The 17980-nt window shown below is 49.2% G+C and overlaps 3 protein-coding genes across 5 annotated transcripts in view; all 3 read right to left on the reverse strand.

Moving 5' to 3' along the window:
• The window catches only part of HOXB4 (homeobox B4), a 31881-nt gene extending 13910 nt beyond the window's left edge, over positions 1–17971 (reverse strand). The window contains exon 1 of one of the 2 annotated variants that reach the window (XM_039564590.1): positions 17894–17971. The gene's annotated coding sequence lies outside the window, so the exon portion shown is untranslated. Of the gene's footprint in view, positions 1–1427; positions 1500–17893 lie in introns of those variants that run through there. The other variant, XM_039564591.1, reaches the window with a different exon arrangement.
• HOXB5 (homeobox B5) lies at positions 3735–5923 on the reverse strand. The gene is made up of 2 exons (XM_039564592.1): positions 5037–5923; positions 3735–4025 (listed from the first exon to the last, which is right to left on the reverse strand). The coding sequence occupies exons 1-2, from the start codon at positions 5584–5586 to the stop codon at positions 3778–3780; spliced, it is 798 nt and encodes a 265-aa protein (XP_039420526.1). The 5' UTR covers positions 5587–5923; the 3' UTR covers positions 3735–3777.
• HOXB6 (homeobox B6) lies at positions 8827–17980 on the reverse strand. Of its 2 annotated transcripts, none has more exons than XM_039564596.1 (3): positions 17894–17980; positions 10380–10968; positions 8827–9132 (listed from the first exon to the last, which is right to left on the reverse strand). In XM_039564596.1, exons 2-3 carry the CDS (start codon positions 10786–10788, stop codon positions 8873–8875), a joined length of 669 nt encoding a protein of 222 aa, XP_039420530.1. In that variant the 5' UTR covers positions 10789–10968; positions 17894–17980; the 3' UTR covers positions 8827–8872. The 2 variants fall into 2 exon arrangements, with proteins under 2 accessions (XP_039420530.1, XP_039420529.1); XM_039564595.1 differs by lacking the exon at positions 17894–17980 and adding an exon at positions 11575–12215.

Below are 17980 nucleotides of genomic sequence, written 5' to 3' on the forward strand. Positions count from 1 at the left end.
AGAAAGAGAAAGAGAAAGAAAAAGAGACGGACATGTGTCCACCAAATGTGGCCGGAGGGTGAAAAAAGGGAGAAAGAAAAAGAAAAAAAAAAAAAGAAAAGAAAAGAAAAAAAAAAAGCAAAGCTCGTGGCCGCTCTGAATTCTAGAAACTGCCCCATTCTCAGCCAGCACTTTCCCTTAGAGATATTCTTTTAAATTTTATTTCATTTTTTAAGGAGGGGGAAGGATGGGACGCGTTGGTTCAGGTGTGGACGAGGCGTCCCCCCCACCTCCTCTGCAGATGTGACAACAGAGCTTCCCCCCAGAAAAAAACCCCAAAAACCTACAGCAGCCTCTCCCGGCTTGGGATTTGGGGTTTTTCCCCTTCTATCTGCCCAATTCTGCTGTTTCTGCTGCGACCCCGAGCCCGGGGCCGGGGCCACCTGCCCGTCCCAGCCCCCGCCCCAGCCCCTCGCCCCCTTCCAGGGCCGCCTCTGCTCTCCTGCCCTTCCCCGCTCGCTTGTTTATTTTCCCAAAGAAGCGGGCTGGTGCCTGCCTTTCCCAGGAAAGCCGCCACCCTTTGGAGGGAGAGGGGGAAATGTGGGAGATGCCGGTGGGCGCGGGCAGCTTTGGAGGGTCCAGATGCAAACAGCAGCTCCTCTGATTATTTTTCTGTAGCACTTCAAGCCAGGCTGGAGACACAACAGTGGTCATTCAGTGTCTCCAGATGGCAGGGACGGAGCACGGAAATATGAGGACACTCGATCCTATTAAATGTGGGGAGGGGGGAGGAAACCCAAGAGGAAAAAAAAAAAAAAGAAGAAAAAAAAGAGAGAGAGAAAAAAAGGAAAAAAAAAAGCCCTGAGGCAAAACCCCCCTTCCCCCCCCAACAACCAAACCACCAAACCTCGGTCTCTACCCAGGCCGAGAGGAAGACAAAAAAAGTGCCGAGATATCTTTGGCGAGCAGGTGAAAAGGGCTGAAACGCAAAGGTGAGCGCGCAGACAGAGCAGAGGTGATTGAGATGCAAAGGCTCGGGCCGGGTCCGTGCTGGCCGCGAGCAGCACAAACCCCCCCGAGCCGCCCCCCTGAGCCAGCCAGAGCCTTTCCGCGGGGCCAAGGACAGCCCCAAACTTTGGCTGGAGTCCCCTCGTCCCCCTGCAAAGCCAGGATGGAGTCGGCTTTGCCGTGAGGAGGAATTTTCACAGATTTTTCCCCGTCTTCCCCCCCGCTTCCACACGAAGTTCCCCTGGCGGGCCTGGAAGCTGAGATGGAAACAACGCAAGCCCAGCTCTGGGGAGGCTGAGACCTTCCAAAAGCCAGAAATAAAGCTCTGCGAGAGAGCCAGCCCCTCTTTGCTCCCCATCAACCCTCGCAAACCGGTTCCTTTTGTTGGTTTTTTGGTTTTTGTTTTTTTTTTTTTAAGCAGAGAATATTTCAGGACTTACTTTGAGCACTGCAGTCCATTGGCCCTCTGGACTGAAAACGGGACCCGCAAAACATTGTTCCCCTGCAATTGCAACGTTTATCTCTCATCTGGAAAAGTGCTCACCCATTGCTGCCCCTTACAAGCCAAACCAAGCAGTTAAAGTGTCACTTAACATTCTCGAGAATGTGAAATATATTGTACATTGTCAACTCCCCAAAACCATAAAACTAACTTTATGGACCTCACGTGACTTTTGAGAGCCAGTGAGGGGTATCTGTCTGAGGTCTGGGCGATTTTTACGATCTAACTTCGAGATAAAACCCTATCCATTTGACATCTAAATGTCATACCCACTTTTGGTATAGTTTGCTATTGGGGAAAAAAAAAAAAAAAGGAAAAAAAAAAAGAAAGGAAAAAAAAAATTACCAAGGGGAAGGCGAGCAAATGGTTTGGGATCTGACAATCCACTTCACAGCCCTCTCAAAATCACTTAAGAAGTACCTAAACAGTGGGAGATTAAGTTTGGTAAGTTTGAAGCTCCAACTTTACTTGCTACGAGCAGAAAGCCTGAGCGGTGTTGTCGAGATGTCAGAGGCGTCGCGCCAAACTCGAGCGACTTTAGACCGAGCTTTTCTCGCGCCTTGCCGGATTCCCTGGGCAGCCGAATGGCAACATTTGCCATCCCTGATGATGTTAAATTGTCTGCGGCCGGAGTGGCTCGGTGTGGTGTCAGGAGTTGCGATTTCCATGTTAAGCCAGGGACTAAGAGGTAAAAGCACCACAAAGCGAGCAGGAGAAGCAGCGCAGAGCTCAGCTTAGCACAGAAATGTGTGATTTATACTCCTGTTCTCCGTCTCTAACAAAACCTCGGCGAACACCCGGCTCTGGGGTGCTCCAGAGCGCAGCTTTGCGTGGGCAGGGACGTGGCTTTGGTACCTCTCGCGTTTCAAATGTGCTTTTCTGTCCGAGCATCCCCGAAGCGCTCGGGAATCGGCCGGGGAAAAGCGTTGGGAGCGGTGTTGTTGCAACTTGGAGGACTTGAAACCACTTTGGCTGAGGGTGTTTTTTGGGGGGGGTGGGGGGTGCTCTGTGCGGTTTTGGGGGTGACGGAGCGCGGGGCGGTTGTGCTTTGATCCAGGATATTTATTGCATGCCAGGCACCTCGCGGGGCTTTCCCAGGGGCTGCGGATCTCGGAGGGTTGGGGATAAAGTGCGACTGGGAGCCTTTGTGAGTTGGGGAAACGTTTATTTGACTTCGAGTAAAGCTACAAACAAATACAAAAAGCTTCTTGGCAAAGTACTAACAGGCAGCTAGACATGACAGATGCCATTTTTACACAGAACACTGCATTCACTCTGCCCACTACGACCCGGCTATTACTCACGGCAGAAATATTTCTAGTATTTACAAACATCAGAGCACTCCAGCGTTGGTCCGGTTTTATACATTCTTCTTTTTTTTTTTTTTTTTAATTATTAATTATTATTATTATTATTTTTAATAGTGAAGTTCACCCACGTCTAAGAGTACGCCTCGGAATTAGGCTGGGATTAGAAATCCTGGCCTGAAGTTTGGACTAAAACACAGACTGGACAATTTTAAGACAGAAAGATACAAGAGCTGTTTCTTTTTTTCTTTTTTTTCCTTTTTTTTCCCTTTTTTCTATTTTTTTTTACATTTTTGTTTGGGTTTTTTTTAAGACTTTTTTTTCCTTTTTTTTTTCTTCCTGCGACTGCAACGCAGGAACCCCCGATTTTCACTTAGGCAGAGAAGAACTCACCCAAGAGCAGTAAACTCAGAAAAAAAGGGGAGGGGGAAAAAAGAAAAGAAAATCCCAACAAATAAACAAACAACCGTATCTGTCCTCAATTTATAAATAAGTTATAACATTTAAAGGGCTCACGGAACACATGCTAGCTTTCCAGAAAGCATCAAAAGAGCACGGACACAGACATTTAGAAGAACAACGAGAGCAGGAGGAGCATCTGGAAATAAAATTTAATTAATTTTTTTCCTTTTCTTTTTTTTTTTTTTTTTTTTGAAAACAAACAAAAAACCTCCAAAAGAGAACACGACATGAACTCAGTCCTGGGATAACGGTACCAACAGGAGCAGTTTTAGGATAATCAACCACATGCCGAAAAGAAGGTGCCTCACTGTACAGTACTCCGAAACTAAAGATCTGCGGCCATTCGTTTATTTATTTATTTATTCACGCGTTGGGGGTTTTTTTGTTGTTGTTGTTTTTTTTTTGTTTTTTTTTCCTCTCGCCCATCTCCTCCTCTTCTTCTTCTTCTTGTTCTTCTTCTTCTTCGTCTTCTTCTTCTTCTTCTTTCCCCCCCCCCTCGCTTATTCCTCCTCCAGCGTTTTATGGCTGAAAGGCGCTGCCCGCCGAGGCCAAGCTCATGCTTTTCAGTTTGTTATCCTTCTTCCACTTCATCCGCCGGTTCTGGAACCAGATTTTGATCTGGCGCTCGGAGAGGCAGAGAGCGTGAGCGATCTCTATTCTCCTCCTGCGGGTGAGATATCTATTGAAGTGGAATTCCTTTTCCAACTCCAGGGTCTGGTAGCGAGTGTACGCTGTCCTCGCCCTCTTCCCGTCTGGTCCAGTCATGTCTGGATAACACGGACAACAGCGGGGTTTGGGTTTGGTCTTTCTGCTTGGATTTTTTTATATATATATTTTTTTTTTTTTTTTAAATTATTTTTAAGGCTATTTTTCGCTTTTTAAAACCCGAGGTTAAATATTCGCCCGCTTGGAAAGCTGCGAATCCCCCCAAATAACAGCACCCCCCCTCCTCTTTCTCCCACCCCCCCCAGGCACGTGTAAAACCCCCCACCCTTGGCCCCTCCAGACCCGACATTCCCGACTCGATATCCATAATTTAACTGGGGGAGCGAGGTCTGCAAATCTCTCCCCTTTTTTCGCTCCTGCCTGGGTGTTCCTGGAGCTCTTGGCAGGTTTAGTGCTGCTTTCTTTTCTCCAGGAGAAAACCGGGAAGGGAGCGGACGGAGGGGGGGGGGGGGGGTGGCTCTTCCCCGAGTATCTCCTGGCAATTTTGGGGTTTGTCAAGGGCAGATTGTCAGGAACAAGCCCGGAAAATAAGAGTAGGAAAGGGCTCCAAGCCCCATCTGTGCCTACAATGCCATTTTAATGGACAATTCTTTCCTTTCTCCCCCCCCCCACCACCCCAAGGAACACCCCCTCGCCTCAATTTTTAAATTACCTTCTCCCACCATCCACACCGTGCTAAGAGCTTAAAATAAGCGCCCGCTTCGCGGCGAGAAGAGCGAAACTAAAATAAAATCGCCCCCCACAAACACACACACGCAGAGACACCCCCCCCCCCACCCCCAGGCGCCAGAGGCAGCTTTAGAACAGCGATCAGAGCAAGAAATACAAAAGCAATAAATAGCTGAGATTCTGATCAAAGCGCCTCCACCGAATAAAAGGAAGGAGAGAGAGGAAAAAAAGGGAGTGGGGTCGAGGGGGGGGGGGGTGTGGGGAGGGAAAAAAAAGGGGGAAAGGGGGAAAAAAGAAAGAGAGAAACAGGAGAGAAAAAGAGAAGGGGGTGTGCGAAAAATAAACAACAACAACGACAACGACGGAAAAAGAAGTAGCTGTACCATGGCTAATGTGAAGTTTCCTCATCCAAGGGAATATCTGAGGTGCCTGCCCTTCTGTTGCTGCCGTGGAGGTCGCGATGGGCTCTGCCTGCGCTCGGGGGATGCTGCTGCTTATTGGAGTGCCCTCGTCGGCTCCCGAGGACGCGCTGGTCTCGTCTAGTTCTGTGAAATTTGTGTTGGTGGTGCTGGCAGAAGTAGCTTGGTCGGAGGGGGACGGGGCGGGTTTGCCTCCATGGCTCTCGCTGTTGGAGCAGGGAAGGGAGTCGGGAGAAGATAAGGAGCAGCTGGACGCCTGTCTAAACCTGCTCTCCTGAGCTGGAGAAGGGAAACCGCGGGAGCTCTCGCCCACAGCCCCAAAGTGACTAGAGGAGGCTGAGCGGTTGATGCTAAGGTCCATCCCATTGTAGTTGTAGCCATAAGAGCTGGAATGCATGGTGCTTGAATCTCTGTAAGAACCGTTCATGGAACTGCTGGTCCCATAATTTAGTAACTGATAGTCGGGGCCATTTGGGTAGCGCCCTGAGAACGAGTTTACAAAGTAAGAGCTCATTTGGGTTATTTTGGAGGGCTTGATTTGTGGCTCGTGGTCGTTATAACCCTGTGCTTGACGATTTATGATGTATTAATGAATTATAGCAATGCACTGTACTTCGTTTTTGCTATGTATGCGGCCAAATATGGGGGGAGGGTGGGGGGTGCGTTTGGGCATCACGTGCTTTTGTTGACCAGTCGTAAATTCTCACTGATGACCTCAAGAGGTAATTCATGCTCTATGGTTACAAATAATGACGAGCGCGGAGCCGTTTAGGCCCAAAGTCGGTGCGCGGCGCCCCAAATCCGCCGCCGCCATCGCCCCCCGCCTGGGCGGAGCGCGCCACCTGCCGGCCGCGCCGGGCCACCGCACCCCCACCCCGGCCGGGGACCCCCCAAAAAAATCCGCCTCCCCCCCCCCCCAACTTTGCTCCCATCGGCTTTCCCCTTCCCTAAAAAAAAAAAAATATATATATATATATATATATAAAAAAAAAGGGGGATCGGGGTGGGAAGCGAGGAGAGGCTGCGGGGGTGCGGCGTGTCCTGCGGCTCTGCGCGGGTCTCGGTTTCTTCGTGGGAAGTCTTGGATTCCTTGCGTTGGAAAAGCGGTGGAGAAGTTTGGGAGGAGGCGAGGGATGAGGTTTCGGGTGGCTGGGAGGCCTCTGTGGATGTCTGGAGTTGTGGGGGGGGGGGTGGGTGACGAGGAGCTGCGGTTATTTGGGTGATTTCTCCGTGGTTATTTCGCCAGGAAAGTCGAGGTTCCTTGCACGCTTCTCTTGGAGCCAGCCGGGCGCTCGCACCTTAATTCTGGAGGGGGGAAAAGAAACCGTGGGGGAAACAGGGCTGGGAGAAAGGAAAAAGAGGCGAAGTCCGGCCGGTGGGGCTGGTTGACAACGTTGCTTTTTAGGATGTTCCTGTTCCTGAGCGTTCCACGTCCCCTTGGAGCGTTGTGCTGCCTGGTTTTTCCTTCCCATTTGTTTACCTGCAAGGAATAGTGGGGAGCAAAAGGGCTCTGAAATTGGGCAAAACGCTGGGGAAGTGCCGGGCTTTCTTTAGGCTTTACTTTCTCTTTTTTCCCTCCTTCTTCTCCTTTTCTCCGTCTCTCTCCTTCTTTCTTTTTTTTTCTTTTTTTCTTTTTCTTTTCTTTTTTTTTTTTTTTCTTTTTTTCCTTTTTTCCCCCCCCTTCCAAGGCAGTTTAGGAATTTCATGTGCTTGTCTGCAACTCATTGGGAATTATGCGCCATATTGAAAGTGACATATAATTATAATAATTACGGGCAATGAAAAGCGTGGCAATAATAGTAAATGTCCTACAGCTGTGAAGCTTCTGCATGAATTGATTTTAAAAGTGACTGACATTAAAACCGGCTCGTGGCGCGGGGGAACGCGTTCCCACCGAGGTATTTCTGGTGGGGATGGGAGGCAGGAGATGCTCTTTCCTCGCCTTTTCCCCCCGTGCAGGATCCGAAATCGGCCGGGCTGGTGCCGCTGGTTTCCAGTCCTAAATCCCCCGGCAGTAAAAAAGCGTTTCCTTTCGTTTCGTTCCCCCAAAACGCAGGGAAAAGTTGGATGTTCCGCAAGACATTCCTTGGTGAGGAGCAGAAACCTTCCCCGTCCCATCCCCGGCCAAGCCAAGGAGCCACTGGCAACGCTTTCAAGAGAAAAATGAAAAGCTGCCCTTTCCAAAGAGCTTAATTTAGAATTTTTCCACTTTTTTCTCCCCCAGCTTAAATGGACGCTCGTATTCCTGGCGCTGAGAATTTTTCCAGGGTAAATTCCCTGGAAATCTGGACGCTTTTTTTAAACTTTTTTTTTTTCTTTCCCCTTTTGCGCCACACTTCGCTTTGATTTGGGGGCATGGAGTAAGGGAGCAGATGTTTGAAAGATGCTGGGCAAATGTTAGGTACCTTGGGTAGATAAATGAGAGCGTACTTTTGCCCGTTTCCTTGATTTATTATGGATATGGGATGGCGTTTCGTCATAACTCTTTGTACTGTAACAATAAAAAAAAAAAAGAGAGAGAGAGAGCGGTGCTAAAGGCAGAAATGTCAGCGAGGAAATACTATTGGTGAAAGGTCTTCCATTTCAGATTAAAGCAAAAAAAAAAAGAGGAAAAAAAAAAGAAAAGGGGGGAAAATCAGATTTATCTCTCCACTGTAACTTCCGTGCTCTCGGAGTTGCTCGTCCTCGCAGATTAGGAGACTTTGTCACCCAGAGGGAAGCAAAGCTCTCCTCACAACCCTCTGCTCCTTAAGAATTCCCCTGGAAAAGGGAAAGATCATCATAAAAACAGCGGTAATAATGACAGGGGAGGGGGTGCGCGGGTGAGATCGAAGACTTGGCTTTTATTAGAGAATTCCATGTTCATACCTAAGACAAACTCCAAACACAACACGTACAAAAATTAATAAAATAGAACTTTCTGTTGTTGTTCCTTTTTTTTTCATTTTTTTTCTTTTTTTTTTTTTTTTTTTTGCAGCTCTGTAGGTAGTACTCGTTCTTTCAGTAGATTTTTCCTTTTTAAAATAAAATATATAAAAAAAAAAAAGAAAAAAAAAACCACCCCAAAACTAATTACAAAGAACCCCAGGGCTTGATTAATTTACCAAAGGAGAAAAAAAAAATTAAAAAAAAAAGGGAAATTAAAAAAAAAACAACTTATGTCAACCGTGCATGAAACATTTTTACAAAATTAAGACAATAAACACCCCAAATGACATATATTGCAGCACTTCCATTAAATACAAGAGTTAGCAGATTACTAACAGTGACACCAAGGGTAGAAACACGGCTAGGAGTCCTTTTTTTTTTCTTTTTTTTCTTTTTTTTTCCTTTTTTCTCTTTCCCTTTCTTTCCCTCCTCCTCTCTCTCTCTCTCTCCATCTCTTCACTTTTTAATTATTATTATTATTATTCCATTTCGTGCGTGAGGGGGGATGGGTGGAGTAGGAGGGAAAGGGAGGTGTAGGACGGGAAAAAAGAATTCAAAACGCGACTAGAAACCTGATTTTTGGTGGTCTTTTTTTGTTTGTTTCTGGACAAAATCACTGGGAATTCGAGTCCAGGCCACTGGTGGCCCAAACTTTGTGGCTGTCGCCGCTGCTGCGGAGGGCTTGTCCCACCAACGTGCGGGTTTCCCCTGCCCTCGCAGCCAGCCCACACCCCCCTCATCCTCTCGCCTCTCACACTCCCTCCCTCCCTAAATTTTTGTTGTTTTCTCGTCGCTTTTTGCGCGTGTTTTTAAATAATACTTTCTCTCTTTTTTTTTTTTTGTTGGGTTTTTTTTGTTGTTTCTGTTTCTGTTCACTCCGCTGCTTTCTCCTCCTCCTCCTCCGCGCTGAGCTGCGAGGAGTTGAGCAGTTTGTTCTCTTTTTTCCACTTCATGCGGCGGTTCTGGAACCAGATTTTGATCTGCCGCTCCGTCAGGCACAGGGAATGGGCGATCTCGATCCGCCGGCGCCGGGTCAGGTAGCGGTTGAAGTGGAATTCCTTCTCCAGCTCCAGGGTCTGGTAGCGGGTGTAGGTCTGGCGGCCTCGACGGCCGCTGGGCCCGAAGGAAGAACCTGTGACACCCGCAAAAAAACCACAGAAAAATAGGAAACAACTAGGAAAAATCCAGGGGAATGGGGGGAGGGGGGAAGGGGGTAGAGGGGAAAGAGGGGAGAGCCTCGGGGGTGGTTTTAGGGATGGTGCGGAGGGGCTGTGCCCGCTCCGCTGCCTTCCCAAAGCTTTGGCCAACTCCAGGAGAAGCCTGAAGCCCTCGGAGCATCCCCGCGCAGGCTCCGCGGCCGCGCAGCCGGGCGGAGGGGTTAATGCCGGGCTCGCAGGGCTGCGGGGAGAGAGACAGGGCGAGATCTATCTTATTCCGGGATGAGGAATCGCAAGGTGTTCTCACCCCCCCCCGCGCCCGCCCTCGCTGTTTTCCACCCTACCGGCAACTGTAATAGATCGGGGCATTTAAGCAATAATGAAGTGAATCGATCTGCCCAAACTCTGCATTAAAGAGGACACAACACTTTATGTCCCCGCGCTAATGGACATCAGTTTGGAACCTAAAAGGCAACAAATGCATCTAAACATGGGAAGGAGAGTAGGGAGCCTTTTATTATTTTTCTTTCCCCCCCCCCCTTTTCTTTTTTTTTTTTTTTTTTTTATTATTATTATTATAATTCAGATTGAGGAAACAGCACTTAAAGAAGTCATATATCACCGGGGGGGGGGGATGAACAAAAATAATCCTCTCCAGGCAGACTTTTCATTACGTGCGAGTTGCATTAAAAATGTAACCGTCTCCCTTCAAATATTTAAACACTTTTCTATCATTTAACTGCGGGTCGGAGGGAGAGGGAGCTGCGTGGGGGTGTGGGTCGGGCTGTGTGTGTAAAGTCATCCAGATCTGATTTAGAAAAGATATCTCCCTGTGCGTGTGGGGCAGAGACAGAGACAAATCGCTGTAGCTGAGTGACACGCAAACTGGAATGTGGCAAAGAAAAAAAAAAAAAAAGGAAAAAAAGGGGGGGGGGAAAAAAAGCGAGGGAGGGGGGAGGAAATACAGTATTGGGGTTTAAAAGTTGTTAGCTTGGGGCGGGGGGGAGAAAAGACTGGAGCGGTGGGAAGTTTTGGTGCGTGTCACGAGCAACTTGGAGCCTCTCACGTCGCCCAAGTTCCCCCGCTGGAAGTTTGGGCTCTAAAGTGAACCTTCCTCCTGCTTCCCTCGCTCGCTCGCTCTCTCTCTCTCTCCCTGGCGGTAACAAATAAGAAAGGGGGGGAGGAGATTGATGTATTTATTTCTGTAAAAGAGTAAACTCACTATTGCAAGAGTTCATCCGCTGCATCCAGGGGTAAACCGGCGCGGAACACTTTTGCTCCTCGCTCTCTCCGAACACAGTTTTGCTCTGCGCGCAGTCCGACTTGCGCGGCTCGGGGGCGAAGGGCACCTCGTCCAGGCTGGGAGGGGCGCACGCAGGGTCCTTCTCCCTGAAAAACCCGCCGGCCCCATAGTCACAGGCGGAGCCGCGGCCGTAGGCTCCGTTGCTCTGCTGGTAGTAAGGAGAGGAGGTGTAGCCCTTCTCCTGGACGCCCGTGGCTCCATAGGTGCTGGGGTAGTGCCTCAAAGGATCCGCATAGCCCGAGGGATACAGCGGGATCTGTCCCAGGAAGGGCTCCTGCCCCGCCGCCAGGCTCACCGGGAAGGTCGAGTTGACAAAATAAGAACTCATTGGAAGGAGCCTTTGCCGTCCTTGCCCGGCTTTATGATTTGTTGTGTTTTATAGTCCAAGTGGTTTAGCTATTAGTAGTATATCGGAGATTGGGTTTTAGCTGAAGGGAGATGGCGTGGTGCCAGCGAGGGACACAAGGAAATACAACCATCTGATCATGGGCTGACCAATAGCAGGCGCCTGAGGTTGCAAAATAGCACCCATGAGGAGCTGAGATTGCACCAGGGACCCCAAGAACAAACCATCCACCCCCTTTTTCCCTCCCTTTTAAACAACAGAAAGGCACCCCCTTAACCAAATATATAATATCTGCCGAAAGAAACATTCCCGGCGCGCTGCGAGCTTCATAAATAAATAAACGTGTGGTCCCCCCCCTCCTCCTCTCCCTCCCCTCTTCCTCCCTCCCCCGGAGCTCGGCGCGGGGGTGTGGAGCGCCCGTCCGCGCGGATGGCGGTGTGAGCGCCTGTATCTTTATATTTACACCCATAAAAACGTGTCCAGATACCCGCTGGAAGTGTGTGGAGCGGGGGGAGGAAAGAAAAAAGTTAATTACTCGCATTGCCAAAACTTTAACCCCTCGCGTTTGCGAACCGTCCTGAAATGTCCGGCTACTCCGCCGGAGTTCAATAAAACAGGGTGGGGGGAAAAGGGGAGGAAAAATGAAATTAAAAGTTTTTTGCGTGAAGTTTGCAAGGAGGAGACCCCGCCGCGGTGACTGAGTTGGGTTTGCTCTGTGAGGAGAAATAGGTTTTGACAACTTCTCTCGCTCCGCGCTTGGCTAATTACCATAGATTAGCGCTCCCCGCTCAGCAAAGCTGCGCCCGCTTGAACCCAACCTTCGCTCTGCCTCTACCGCATCTTCCCACTTTTCTTGTTGCTGCAAAAGCTCCGCGCTCGGGAGATAAATGGAAAATCGAAGTATTTCCTTTCTCCTTTGGCTAAATCCCGCTCTCCTCCGGTGGCCGGCACCGCATTGTGCCCTCTTGCGTTTTTTTGTTAATACCAGATCCAAGCCCGACCTTTTATGGCTAAAAAAGAGCCTTGGGTTAGGGTGAAAAGCGGAGTTTATTGATCGCTACCGATCGGGAGCTCGCGGGGGGGTTTAAGGAGAGCAGAGCTGGCGCTGTGACGGTGCCTGGAGGTGCGCAGGGTCCGCGTCCCCCCCTTCGAGCCCGTCCCCACCACAAAACACCGATTTTTGGCCAAGTTGAGCCCCTGCAAAGGGTAACACCGAAAGTCCCCGTCGCCCTGGAAGCTCCACTTTGCTCTGGTTTTTTCTTTTCTTTGCCTCTCCCGGTTCGCCCGGATTTCCTCGCTTGGCTCTACCTGCGCATCCCCCCCTGAGCTCCTCGCTGGCTCAAGGTGGGGTTGGAGCTCTGCCCGTGGCTTTTTTTTTTTTTTTTTTTTTTGCTTTTCAAGGAGGAAAATCAAAGTCACAGCAGCAGAAAGACACGGCCAAAAGGAAAAAAAAAAAAAAAAAAAAAAAAATGAAAAAGAAAAAAAAGAAAAAGAAAATCCACCTAAATTAACCCCAGCAGCGTCCCCCCGATCCGTGGCGTTTTATCAAGGGTTTGTTTCCTGTCCGAATTTGTAACCATCTGTCTGTCGGGGCTGAAATACCTCGAATCTGTGAATGTGTGCGCCACAAATCTAGAATTACATGTCTTACACGGCGGCCGCGGAGCTGCCAACGCGGCTGCCTCTGACAGAGCTTGAAGTGCTTCGGAAAAGCGGGATCTTTTTACGAGCTAATTTATTTTAAACATCGTGTTTACAGCAGCCAAGCCAAGATTGTTTCATGCCACGGCTGCGATGAACATCTCGGCCGCGACGTAATCCTTATAATTCAAGGAAATACCACGCAGAGGAAGTCGTTTTCCATCCGCCACCCCCCTCCTTGACTGATATCTCTTATATTTGTTCTTGCAGAGTTTCCCTTTGTGTGCGGAATGGACCCAAACTTTGCGTAGATCGGCTTTATTGGGATGCGAGGGGGAAAAAACATCGGGGAAAAAGGAAAAAAAAAAAAGAGAGTGAGATTGAGAGGGAAAGATGAGTAGAGAAGAAGGGGGGAGGGAAAAAAAGGGGGGGAAAAAGGGGGAAAAAAAGGAAAAAAGCTGGGATGAGAGGCTGAAGTGAACCGCTTTGCAGGAGCCGAGCAGCTCATCCATTTGATGAGTTACGCAATATTTGTGGCTCTGCAAAACCCGGCGATTATCAGGCGCGAGCAGCCCCGCATGCAAATTTTGGGCAGAGAAATGGGATGTCCTGATAGCCCAGCGCGTGAGTACAATCTGCCGGAAAAATGTTTGCCCTCCTGTTTTTCCGCCACTCCTCGCGATTGCTCTGCAAATAAATCCCTCGAAATAGTTTGGGAAAGCACAAAGAAATAGGAAAAAAAAAAAAAAATCTCACGGCCCCAGATCTCGACGCTGCTCGTTATAATAATTTGTGGTTGAAAGAGGCTCTGTGCGTGGCTGGACGAGCCAGGTTTTAAAAGAAAATAAAAACGCACTAATTGAAGCTGGCCGCTCGCTAATTGCGTATTGCTGACATCTCTGCAGATTAAAAAAATCTTTCCTCTCCCAAGGCCGACCCTACAGATGGTTATTTGGGGCAGGAAAAGAGGAAAACTTGATTCCCAAGGTGGAAAAAAACCCCCAAAACCCAAAGCCTGCCATAGTTTTCATCTTCCCGAGGGTCAGGCCCGCGGTGTAATTGATTTGCCACCTATGATACATTTAAATACGAGCAGGGGTCTTAAAGCGCACTAAATCTCCCAGAATTGAGTGTTTGGCGCAGGGGTGGTTTCCATCCCCGGTCCGAGGGCTTTAAAGACGGAATTTAAAATTTAAACCGCCGGGTCGTTGGCGGAGCTGTTGCACAGACGCCCTCCCGCCTGAAGTCCCGAGTAAATCTGAGGCGGATTTGGCGAATATATTTATTTTGGACGCCTCTGCCGCCCCAGCTCAGGCGGGAGGGAGCAATAAAGGCTGGAGCCGGCTCAGACAGTAGCCCTGAAGTTAAACTGGGCTTTGAGGGCACCGATGGGAGCGTCTTTAATCAGATTTTGGCCTCATCTCCTCAAAACAAAAACCCCAAAAAACCAGGCGCAAGGTCTGCTAAGAAGGAGCAATAAAGCGGGGAACTTGCGGGAGGCACCAGAAGGTGCAATAACAGATTTAACTGCGGCTTTCCCCTCCTGACAGGCATCACTCAAGGGTCAGGGCGGAAATAAAGATAAAGAGAAGTATTTCGGGTATGGACAAGCCCGGTTCTCTGCCCAGGAAGGTCCCGCTTTTTGCCCCTTGGCTTTGCTGGCCAGCAGCGCCTCAATCCCGGCAGAGCAGAGAGATGAGGGGATTAAAACAACACCCAAATATTTCGCCAGGCCAACAGAACAGAGCGTGGCTTGTGTGAAAGCTGAAGCCGCTCGCAACTTGGTGGTGGAAAGTTCAGTGCAGTTGGTTCCAATAAAAAATGAAACTCTCCTTTTTTTTTTTTTTTTCTTTTTTTTTTTTTTTCCTGGGGAGCTGGAATTCCCGACCCTTCTGAAGTGAGAACACAGCGGGGGTTTCCCCACCGAGGGACTTATTGCGGCCATAAAGTCAAGCCAACAGCACGAAAACAGTTGAAAAAACCCCTTGTTCTTGGAACTCAGACATAGAAAGCCATTGGCAGCAGTGGAGCCTGCCCCGTAATGCTCCTGCACACCCAAAATCACTTCGGAAAATAAACCCGGCGCAGCCACGAGCTTCAGGCTTGGAGTATTTAAAACAATGACCCCCGAAGGTGTAAAAAAAAAAAAAAACAAACCCCGCTCTCCCTGCGCAAAACCGCCTGAAACTTAATTTCCAGCAATTTAAGTTTAATTTACCTGACTTCCCGTGCAGTGCATAATAACCTTGTTAATGGGAGCTTTGGAAAGAAGCAATAATAATCTACCATTGTTCCATTAAGGAGTGCGGCTAATTATTAACAAGAAAATAAAAAAAGGGGGAGGGGGAAGGGAGGGGGAAGCAGAGGGAGAAGGGGACATTGAGGGAACCCAAATGCGTCCAGACCCGAATATTTCCGCGAAGGCAACTCCCGGGGAGGGGAGAGGGGGGAATCAAATGATGTGGGGAGAGCAGGGAGAAGGGGAGGGAAAGGCGAGACGGGTCTGGTGTAATGCGGGAAGCGAGTGCTGGGGGTGTTGGGAATTACAGCATGGAACAAGTTAATAATGGCTCTTGCTGGTCAAAGGAGAGAAACTTTTATTCCTCTCCTTTTTCATTTTGTTTTGTTTTGGTTTTGATTTCTTCCCCCCCCACCGCTCCAGAGGCTCTGGGCACGTCACTTTCTTGGGGGAAAACGTCCCTTATTCCAGACGTAAACAGTTGCCAGGAAACTGCGTGGCAGAAGGAGAAAACGAGAAGGGAGAAAGCGAGCGGGAGGGAAGGGGGGGAGAGAGGAACCTTTTAAAATAACAGGCACGCATTGTCCCTCCAGAGCCTACAGTAACTTAAAAGTGACCCCTCGTCTGCCCCTGTCCCCAGCAACCACCTCAGCCCCTCGCGCACGCCTGGACACATCTCTGCCAGAGCCCGAAGTGGCCGCTGCGAGCCACAAAGACATAAAAGCTCCTCTGCCTTTTATTAATTTTTTTTTTTTTTTTTTTTTTTTTTTTTATGACGAGCTGCCAAACCACGGCCCAGCTCGCCTCGCCTCGAGCGTCACGATTCCGCCGCGTTTGACAGCATCCCCGCCCGCGTCCGCGCTCGGCCAGCGCGCAGCCGCCGCGGGATGGGCGCGCACCGAGGGATGCGAGGCCGAGGGATTTGGGAGCGCTCGGCGCAGGTTTGGGGATGCTCAGATGGAAAAACGCATGGGGATGGTCCAAACCTCCCCTGAGGGCGCCCAAATCTGTCTTTCCACCCACTTTGAGGCGAAAACACCCCGATAACACCCACAGGAGGCAAAAGCACCGCTCCCGTCTCACAGCAGGCGCGCAGGGCGCGGCGCGGCCGCGCTCCCTCGGGGGGGCTGCGGGTCGAGGCGAGGGGAGGCCAGGCCGGGTGAGGACCCCCTGGGAGGGGGCTCGGGCTGCGGGGAGCCCCCGGGAGCCGCCGGCCGCCGCCGCCGACGGTAGATGGCAGCAGACGGCGGGGAATGGGCGAGTCCCGCGGCGCGGCGGCGGCGGCGGCGCCCGGAGGGACGCGCGGCGGGGGGTGGCCGCCCTGGAGGAGGTTTTATTCCCTTTTCCCTAAATCAGCGAGCGGGATGGCAACAGGGGAGAGCGGCCAGCAGCGGGGAACACCCCCAAATCACACCCCCCGCGTGAGGTTCCCCTCTCGCCCCGCGCCGCCGCGAAATGGTGAAAAAGCCCTTCCCCGCAGGGAGGTGCGTGGGTTCCACAAGTGGTTGTCCACGCGCGGTGTGGAAGAATCGGCACAAAAGCATTCCGGAGCGAGGTTTTTCAATTAAATTATTTGCTTCTAATTTTTTTGTTTTCATCCCCCCACACGAGTAGGAAAGGAAAAACAAAAAACCCCAAAACCACCGCGAAAAGATTGGGGGGGAAAGGGAGAACAGGAGTCTGAACCCGCATTCATTTCTTTCCTCGCCTCCTCGTGATTGATGAAAAATGTAACAGGTTCGGGAAAGAAATAGCTTTTAAAAATGTCTCTCTGTTTATTACTTCCACGGCTCGCGATCATTTACTCTCGTGCACACAATATTCGGGTTCAGTCAGTTCAGATGAGATAAATCGTCACGTCATAAAATGGTTTATGCTTAAGTAATGAATCTCCTCTTACTCCATCTCGCTCCGCACGCACAGGCTCTTTCATTATCTTATTTAAGAATCACCTCGTAACAGTAGCAATTAACACAATATTTCAAAACCCACCCTTGAAATATTGAGGGGAAAAAAAAAAAAAAAATTTAAAAGAGATTTAAACCGACCGGCACCTCCGGACAAATATTTCCTTTAAAGACAAGCGAGGCTTGGGGCATCGGATCTGAAAGGAGAGAGCGATTTGCGCAGAACCTGGCGCGGGGCTGAAACCCAAGCCGGGAAAGCCGTAAAGCCACGTTACCACTGCAGAACGCAATTAAAATCCAAGGAGCTTTATTGCTTCCCAACGTCAGCTTCATTTGGGAGTTGAGGGGGAAAAAAAATTACAATGAGAGCGCTGCGCTCTGGGTTGGCTTCATTCTTCTTCTTATTTTTTTTTCTCTCTCTCTTCTCTTTTTTTTTTTTTCCCCTCTTTTTTTTTTTTTTTTTTTTTTGTTGGTTTGGTTTGGTTTTTTTTTTTTAAACACTAATTTTCAGAACCTGATTTCCGCGAGCTGCCCTCTCTGCGAAGAAACCACCCACATAATAATGACCCTGGAGAGCAACGCAAAACCCAACTGGCTTCCACAGAAACTTCGCCAAATTACTGGGCTCGCCTGAAGACGAGAAAACTGGCACGAGATTCTGCGAGGGGGAGGAAAAAAAAACCCAAAATAAAACGCGACAACTGCCCACAAAGGGCTTGGTGTTTTTTAAAGGCAGTGTCTAAAAGTCTCCGTCAGCGAGCTGCTGCAAAATCCTTCATTCCAAGTCTGCTATCTCCAGGTGACCTTACAAGGCTTCATTTTTATCCTTCTTAGTCCGTTATTTCATTTTTCTTCCTATTTCCTCTTTCTTTTCTTAATTTTTTCCTCCCTTTTTTCTTTCCTCCTTCTCTTTTTTCCTTTTTTCTTTCATTATTTCTTCCTTTCCCCCTCTCGATTTCTTTCTTTCCCCTTTCTTCCACCTTTCTTTCTCTCGCTCTCTTCTCTTTTCCTCACCTCTAAGCTCCACTTTTTTTTTTTTTTCGGGTGAAATTGCCGCTTAAACAGATTCCCACCACCTTGAATTTCTTCCAATGCCTCCCTTCTGCATCACCCCACCCTTTTTCTTCCCCCCCACCACCTCCTCCCCGGGCAGAAGGAGATGGGGATGAAATAGGGGGGAAAAAAAAGGCAGCTTGACAAATACATTTCCTCATTGCAAAAAAAGAAATGATGATGATAATAATAATAATAATAATAATAATAATAATAACAAATGAAGAGAAACGTATTATTCCCTTACCTTTTGACGTCCATTTCTGTGGCATGAGTGCAACGTTTGGGGAAGGAGAGATAAGCGTTTGCTTATCTGTTGGCTGACAAATATTGT

The sequence above is a fragment of the Corvus cornix genome, chromosome 23 (genome assembly GCF_000738735.6).
Source record: "Corvus cornix cornix isolate S_Up_H32 chromosome 23, ASM73873v5, whole genome shotgun sequence".
NCBI lineage: Eukaryota > Metazoa > Chordata > Aves > Passeriformes > Corvidae > Corvus > Corvus cornix.

What these genes read in the sequence shown, in the direction of transcription:
- HOXB6 (XM_039564596.1), bottom strand. Translation starts at nt 10,788, where the DNA reads ATGAGTTCTTATTTTGTCAACTCGACCTTCCCGGTGAGCCTGGCGGCG. An exon ending in GCGGATGAACTCTTGCAATA is followed by an intron (nt 9,133 to 10,379) that starts GTGAGTTTACTC and finishes CGGGTGTCACAG; the next exon opens with GTTCTTCCTTCGGGCCCAGC.
- HOXB5 (XM_039564592.1), bottom strand. Translation starts at nt 5,586, where the DNA reads ATGAGCTCTTACTTTGTAAACTCGTTCTCAGGGCGCTACCCAAATGGC. An exon ending in GAAACTTCACATTAGCCATG is followed by an intron (nt 4,026 to 5,036) that starts GTACAGCTACTT and finishes CGTGTTATCCAG; the next exon opens with ACATGACTGGACCAGACGGG.